At 30.7% G+C, this 8,384-nt stretch overlaps 1 protein-coding gene across 2 annotated transcripts; it reads left to right on the top strand.

Annotated features, from left to right (window-relative positions):
• The first annotated feature begins 3,676 nt into the window (after positions 1 to 3,676).
• LOC110923297 (protein XRI1) lies at positions 3,677 to 7,434 on the top strand. Of its 2 annotated transcripts, none has more exons than XM_022167431.2 (5): positions 3,677 to 4,005; positions 4,847 to 5,034; positions 5,122 to 5,164; positions 5,271 to 5,369; positions 7,019 to 7,434. In XM_022167431.2, exons 1-5 carry the CDS (start codon positions 3,876 to 3,878, stop codon positions 7,297 to 7,299), a joined length of 741 nt encoding a protein of 246 aa, XP_022023123.1. In that variant the 5' UTR covers positions 3,677 to 3,875; the 3' UTR covers positions 7,300 to 7,434. The 2 variants fall into 2 exon arrangements, with proteins under 2 accessions (XP_022023123.1, XP_022023122.1); XM_022167430.2 differs by having other exon boundaries at positions 3,690 to 4,005; positions 5,268 to 5,369.
• Positions 7,435 to 8,384: the final 950 nt, after the last annotated feature.

Raw genomic sequence — 8,384 nt, 5'->3', positions numbered from 1 at the left:
ATAACTTTTTACCATTTATATTTTATTTTATAATATTTTTTTACATTATAATAGAAATTCCATTTATTAATATAGATGATTAACATATTAATATTATAAAGTATTAAAAGGAAATTAATTTACAGCTCATGTATTAAAAGGTCTAAACAGAGCACTTGTCTAAAAAAATAATTTAATTTGAATCATAGAAGGCAGTGGAGCCCACAAGCAACAACCGAAGACTCTAAGGCTATCTCCATCCACAACCAACCTCAACCCAACCTTTTAATAAAAAACTAATTTCTCTCTCTTCCACATATACAACCCAACCTACTTCAACCTTTTACTCACATTCACAACCCAACCTTTAAAACATTTTATATTAAATATAAAGTTAATTACACAAATGGGTCCTGTGGTTTATACATAATTTCGCCTTTGGGTACTAACTTATTTTTTTAACAAGTTTAGGTTCTATGGTTTCAATTTTGTAACACCTTTGGGTACTAACACCAAAATTAGTTAATTAATGACTAAAATACCCTTGCATTTTTTTAAGTTTATCAATGTAACACATTTGGGTACTAACACCTAATTTTATTTAAGTTTAAATCAATTTTACAAAATCTATTTATTTTTTTATTTTCATTATTTTATTATATCTCTTAATTAACATAAACTCTATTTATTTTTTTTATTTTCATATTTTTATTAAGTTTCTTATTTAACAAAAAATCTACTTGTTACACCAGTATTTTTTTTTAAATAGATTTTTTAAATAAAATCTACTAGCTATATAGTTTATGTAAATTAAATTTTCATTTTCAATTTTGGATTGAAATGATTGATAATAATAAATATCTTTCATGTAAAAAAAATTAAGCCATTTTTAACTCGTTTTTTGTTCATTTACATTTTACTATTTTAGAAAAATATTTAATTTACATAAAATCTACTAGTTGCACCAGTAAAATCTACTAGCTATATAGTTTTATGTAAATTAAAAATCTATTTTACAAAAAAAGCGAGTTAAAAAAGGCTTAAATTTTTTTAGTTTTATCTAAAATACCTAGCTATATAGTTTTATCTAAAATACCTAGCTATATAGTTTTATGTAAATTAGATATCTTTCTAAAATAGTAAAATGTAAATGAACAAAAAAACGAGTTAAAAAAAGGCTTAATTTTTTTACATGAAATATATTTATTATTATCAATCATTTCAATCCAAAATTGAAAATCAAAATTTAATTTACATAAAACTATATAGCTAGTAGATTTTATTTAAAAAAATACTGGTGTAACAAGTAGATTTTATGTTAAATAAGAAATTTAATAAAAATATGAAAATAAAAAAAATAGAGTTTATGTTAATTAAGAGATATAATAAAACAATGAAAATAAAAAAATAAATAGATTTTGTAAAATTGATTTAAACTTAAATAAAATTAGGTGTTAGTACCCAAATGTGTTACATTGATAAACTTAAAAAAATGTAAGGGTATTTTAGTCATTAATTAACTAATTTTGGTGTTAGTACCCAAAGGTGTTACAAAATTGAAACCACATAACCTAAACCTGTTAAAAAAATAAGTTAGTACCCAAAGGCGAGATTATGTATAAACCACAGGACCCATTTGTGTAATTAACTCTTAAATATATATTTTTATGCTTATTGTTTATCTATAAATGTATTAAAAATAATTACAATTAATATTTTCATTTGAAAACGATTTGTTATAGAATCAAAATAAATAACAAAAATATAAGACTGTGTTTTCAGTTTTTTTTAATAATTAAATACTAAAAACTTATTAAATGATTTAGAAATAATTATAATTAATATTTTCTGTGTAATGTGAGGTTTGAAGATTTTCAGTGACAAGAACTTGACTTGAATTTGAAAAAAAAACGGAAAGTTTTTGATAAGGCACAACCTACAAAAAATTAATTAAAAAATAAATTTATTTGAAGGAACTCAGTTTTTAATAAAATTTATATCGATATGTTCACAAAAAAAAATTAAACAACACTGTGTTTTCAGATTCTTTTAATAATTAAATATTAATAAGTTATTAAAGAAAATCATGTTTTAAGTAGAATTCATTGTTATACAACAAAAATGAAAAACAAAAGTAAAAAACTAACCATTCATTTGTCAACATGTGTCATCTTGAAAATATTAAAATATTCCACAACCAAAGTTGCCCCAACAACCAAGTCGTGAGATAAAAATGATTTTTTTATTTTTTTTTTCACTTTTTGGGCAACCAACCAACCATTTGGTCACCAATGGTTCTAGCCTAAATATTTGATTTTGTTTCCAAAATTCTCAACCAGTCCAGCATGCATATGGGCTGGGCCCACCCCAAGATATGTCCCAAAGATCTGACCCCACAGCAGGGGCCCACACCACCAAAATCACACAATAAAAGTGATAAAATGTTCCACTAGAATACAACCCCCACTCAAATCATTCATAATCTATAAAAGTAAAGTTAACTAGTCAATGTAAATTACTAGTCAAACAAAATATTGTTTTTTGCGTAGTCATTTGTGTTTTCTTTCTAATAATTTCATGGAATTATTACGAATCTTGACACTACAACTGGTCCATGTTAGACAGACCTAGTGAATATCGTGAAAGGTAAATCAAACTCAACGAATACTCCACTCAAATATTGGATCCCTAAAAACTATTTAGCAAAAGAAAATGAAAATTTTGACGACTCATGTTTTTCTAACTCGGGGTCAGCTATTAAATCTTTCAAACAACTCGACTTAAATTATTATTTACACTAAAGGTCCCAACACCCTAACCATCATATCTCAAACCAGTTAAGATCAGTCATGTGAGGTAAAGCAAACTTAACAGGTTGTCCGCTTAATTGATGGTCTAACCAAACTAAATTGAGCAATCTACAATCAAAGTTCAATATTTTATAAAAAAGTGAGAATTTGAATTTCATTTTGTAATAAAATTATGTCATTATTATGATTTCTGACCCTCCAACTGACCGATGTCAATCCTGATTATGTCAATCATTTTAGAGGTAAATCAAGCTCAATGAAATAGTTTGCTCAAATAATAGCTTGGTTATCAAGCTCAATGAAATAGTTTGCTCAAACAATAGTTTAACCAAAATGACTTAACTACACAAAAACACTTGTTTTGTTGATTCAACTTTCTTTAATTAGAATCCAGTGGTGGATCTACGGGGGTTTCTGGGTTTCCAGGAATCCCCTTAATTTAGAAAAAAATTAAAAAAAGTAATGGAAATGTTGTATGATTTAAAAAAAAAATAGTGAGAGTCTATTAAAAACGCACTAAAAAAATTCCTAAGTCTGTCACTGTAAAATCAGTTCTTAAATCATGTGTCTTTAAAACCAACTCCACTAGATACAAAATTATTACAATTTACAACTAAAGTTCCCTATAATGGAAAAAGAGTGAGAATTTGAATTTTGTCACAAACATGATATCATAATTCATAACCACTGCAATTATTTAGCCTCCCACACTCATCCCAAAAGAACCAAAAGTAGTCCCCTAACATTTTGACTATCCCAATAAACCCCCTAAACTTTTTCCTTTTTTTCTTTTGTCTTCTCTCTCTGTGTTCCTGACAAATTCTTCCTCACTTTATTCTCTATTTCTTTCTCTTTTTTCATTTTTCTTTTCCCTTTTTTTCTTTAGTTATAAATTCCTAAAAAATCGTGCTACCGGCGCACACCTAAACAAGCACAAAGTACAACTCCTAAAGCATGACAAAATCTAAATATATACACACTTGCATGTCATTCATCATATATGATATCATACACCATAGAAATTGGTGAACTTCAGTCTGAATCTTCACTGTAAATCTACTTTCCGGTGGTTCAAACACCAAGAAGATGTGTGAATCAGTGTTTTCCGGCAACCATTGTCATCCATACAACATGCAAATGGGTGGTGATCTTCACTCCATTGCTTACTTTACTGATCATCACAATCTTCATCTTCTTAATAGAGACATCTCTCACTGTAAGTATTTAACATTTTAGATTATAATCAACTTCAAAACACCATCAAAAGTGTGTGTCGGTGTGCAATGGCGAAGCTTGACCCGAAAGACGGGGGTCGAAAACGTATATACCCAAAAATTTCTATACGAAAACTACATATATAACACTAATGAGCGAAAAGTTCGGGGGATCGGATGCCCCCTCCCGCCCCTTCTATACTTCGCCCTTGCCAGTGTGTGAGCTGGCCGCTAAAGACGCTTGTGTATTTATTTGTCAGTCAAACAATATACAAGGCTATACACAGGGAAAGCCTGACACTGATACTAAACCAGTATCAGGCTTAACCTTAATATACCATATCTAGTACATCCCCGCAATTTGAAGTGTGTGTACGGTGTGTCAGTAAAACATTATACAAGGAAAACCTGACACTCCGGAATTAAACCCGTGTAAGGCTTAACCTTAATATTTAATATTTAATATCTAATACTCCTCCGCAGTTTGAAGTGTGTGGTACGGTGTGTCAGTAAAACATTATACAAGGCTATATACAGGGTAAGCCTGACACTAAAGCATCAGGCTTAACCTTAAATTAATAAATTTATAATATCTAATACTTCTCCGTAGTTTGAATTGTGTGTTACTATGTGTCAGTAAAAAACATTATACAAGGCTACATATAGTAAAAGTACTAAACCCTAATGGGCTTAACTCTAATGTACAAGGCTATATATATAGAGAGAAAGCTTAACCATGATATTAAACCCTAACGTGATTAACTTTAATGTACAATATCTAACACACAACTGTGAGACTTTGTGTGTGCATGGTGATAATCAAGGTGGCCGGTTATGGTGCAGGTATGGAGATGAACAACAATAATACTCAGTTCTACGATCAGCCATTAATCGATTTCGATAACTCATCGGGCTATTTAGAGGATGCTCTATTTGAATTCAGATCCAAACGACGCCGTTTAATGATGGCTCATGATGATCATCCTCATTATCTACCCAATGACCAGAATACTCCACCTCCCTCATTTCCTGTAAATATTTTCTCAACACTTTTTAGTATTATTTACTTTTTATATTTCATAATTTAATTCTAAAGCTTTGAATTTTAAATTTTATAGAGGTACTGGGATTTCAATACTGCTCATGACCTTGAAAATTTTGGTGAGTTTAGGTTTACTAATTACCAGTATCAGCAGCCTAATTAATTTTGTTTTATTTTAATTACATTGATTTTTTATATATTTATATTTATATATTATTGTAGTAGGTGGGGATAATTCAACTTCATCTTCACAAAGCAAGAGTTCAATCAGTACCCAGTTTTTCTCTGATAAAGAAACCTTTAGTTCACCAGACCACGTCACTGGTACGTTCACATTCACATATGTTTGACCATCTAGTGTTTTGACTTCACAAACATAAAAGTCACTGAATTTCATTGTTATATTCAAATTTATATAAATATATATATATATATATATATATATATACACACACACCAAATTTGATGGATATGGACTAAAATAATCTCATTGTAATTACTAAAATTTAAAAAGTATTAGCTTGAAGTTTTACAAGAAAAATTGTTTACATTTTGTAAAGTAACATAAATATATAGCGATTAAAAAGTTAAAGTTTAGCTTATTCAATATGCTACTTTATCAGATTTTGGTATCAAGAGAATGGCATATATTTAGGTTGCATATAAGTTTAAAATAGGTTCTATATATACTTAGATATTTTAACAAAAGAGAGAGTTTAATTATTTTTGTGAACTATTTATACATTATCCTTTGTTATTAATAAGAAGCAATACCTAATTATATTTAAACCGTGCTAAAATAGTTAAAAAAAAACTATGTTACTAGCAAAAAAAACAGTAGTTTTACGACTGTCAAAACGATCACAAATGCTTATTGCGACGGTTCAGTATTTTTGGACGCTTTTGTCCTCTTATTGTCGGTCGATTTTGTCTCTTATTGTAGTATTGTGTCATGTTAAATTGATTTTTTTAGCAGTGTGTCATGTTAGATTAACTTTTTTTATGTAACTATTCAATTATATTTTTTTTTTTTTTTTTTTTGAACGGCTGATTTCATTAAACGAAAAAAGCTAGCAAGAAGCTAGACAAAACAATACATGAGAAGAAATTTACAAGACATTAAAACTGCACCAATCCGACCATTCTAAAGATTGCATTTTGGCTCTGTTTCTCACCCAAAGGAAGCTTGTTGATTTTATTTCCGCTAGGAGTCTTGATACATCCACCCGATTACCGGAAAAGATGACATTGTTACGAAGTTTCCAGATATTCCAGCATGAGATAATAATAATAGCCTGGACTATTCAATTATATAAAAAGACATAGAGAAGTTTAGCAATATATAATTAGAAAATTTGTTCCAAATTTTGAAAGTTGTTTGATGAAAAAGTAAACGGATTTGGTCACATATATTAATCCCATGACAATGACATTTTCTTTTCTTTAATTTATTTTCCTTTTTTGCATAGTTGACACATGTCTCATTTGAATCTTACCGTGGTTAAGTTCATGCACTTTAGTTGACCATCATTAACACATTTGGATTCGTTTGATCAAAGTTTTTGAAACCCGAATCGACTACGGTTCACCGATATAATTAGTTAGCTCAACTTTAAAACGACTCAATCAACGAAGAAAGGAAACTATGCATAGCAGGTTTCCTTCGCTTATATTATGTATTCCACCTGTTTTGTACAATTCGTTAGAAAGCAACCGGTTCATTTGTGTCTGATACATTTGTTAAGACTTAACCAAGCTAATGACCCTAATAGTTTCCCGTTTCGATTAAAAAGGTCTATCTGGTTTTTAAAACAGTGTGTAAGACGTAAAGTAGTAAGGATCGTTTTTTTAACATGATTACATTGTTCACCTTTTTATTCATGAAAATTGTTGTTATGATTGCACTTTTTTTTATTTAACACGTTTGAAGCAAACATCATAAAAGCTGATCAACTATTTTCATCTAATACTAGGTGAAATTAAGGAGGATAAAAAGAAGGTGATAACAAGAGTAGTGTACCCATTTGCATTGGTAAAGCCAGGAGGATTCAAAGGGGATACGACTTTGAATGACATTAATGAAAGAATCCTAATGCCACCAACTAGGCCGGTCAGGCATCCGGTGGGAGACTTTGCTTGTCGGCCGTTGGTTTCACTAGACGGACCAGGCCTATCCGGGAAGGTTGTGGTGGCTCTCACGAGGATCCAAACACACGGCAGAGGCACAATCACCATTATTAGGACGAAAAACTAAGGTTCATATATGGATGTATAGGTGTTTGGATGTGGGATGTATAAATATCAAGGGTTAAGTTCTTACGAAAACAAACATGTCTTATTTAAAGTTCGTCGCTTTAGTCGCTTATGAAAAGGACCATAGATTATCTCATATCATCCCAATGATGCTAAAATATGGTGCACTCTTAATAACCAATGTGAAGTATTTTGCTTTATAATCTATGCTACATCTAGAAAGAAAAAAAAAACCCTTACACAAAAGAACATGCCTCATTAGACCATCACCATACCCGTCATATACACATAAAAAGTATAAATCTATTTTTATTACCGATCCCACACTCGAATTCCATCTCAAATGTTTGGCCATCCTAACAAATACCAAATGGTGTACTTAGGCTATGGGGTATGAGGGTGGTGAATTGGATAATGGATGGCCATGTGGGACATGGTTCTTATGGTACACTCCACCCTTCTCAAACCATGGTGGTTCGTATGATTTAATCCATGGCAACCATGACCCTCTTTCAATTAATTAGGTGATTTTTGTTGGATATTTTAGTGTAATTTGAGATTGCGTGTGACATACAAATAAGAGTGCATGCTTATTTGAATGTCATCGGGACTAACGGGGGATCCAAGGGGGCAGCGCCGCCGAGAGAAGCGGGGTCCAAGGGACAGAGCCCCTGGCTGGGGTTGAGCAAAATATACACTTTTGAAACATGAGGGACTAAAGGTGTTTTTGTTCAAAATGAAAACTGCAAGCAGTTGTGGAAAACTGCAAATACGCTCTCTCAAACGTTTTTGAAAAACCCTAGACGAATTTGCAGTTCGTGAGAATCCCTCAAAATTTTCTCAACCAAATTCTCATACAGAAATCTAGAATCAATTCTGATTTTATCCGATCAAAGATTGGTATCCACTCTAATTGTTTGATCCGAAAGTGATTACACGACTTCAGATTTATCCAAGCAATTTCGAATTTCCCCAACAATTTTGATTGGTGGTGAAGGATACCGGATGATAGTAGAGGTTATGGTCCACACTATATAAAGTAGTATATTAGATTGATAGATGAGGATAGGGTGACATAGCACTGAC

The sequence above is a fragment of the Helianthus annuus genome, chromosome 17 (assembly GCF_002127325.2).
Source record: "Helianthus annuus cultivar XRQ/B chromosome 17, HanXRQr2.0-SUNRISE, whole genome shotgun sequence".
Taxonomy (NCBI): Eukaryota; Viridiplantae; Streptophyta; class Magnoliopsida; order Asterales; family Asteraceae; genus Helianthus; species Helianthus annuus.
Note: the sequence above shows the minus strand (reverse complement) of the source record. Positions and strands in the feature narration are given on the sequence as shown.

Bases quoted from the DNA above. Each gene is read 5' to 3' on its own strand.
- LOC110923297 (XM_022167430.2), top strand. From the start codon at position 3,876: ATGTGTGAATCAGTGTTTTCCGGCAACCATTGTCATCCATACAACATG. The intron at 5,035-5,121 runs GTAAATATTTTC...TAAATTTTATAG, and splicing joins CTCCACCTCCCTCATTTCCT to AGGTACTGGGATTTCAATAC. The intron at 5,370-7,018 runs GTACGTTCACAT...ATCTAATACTAG, and splicing joins TTCACCAGACCACGTCACTG to GTGAAATTAAGGAGGATAAA.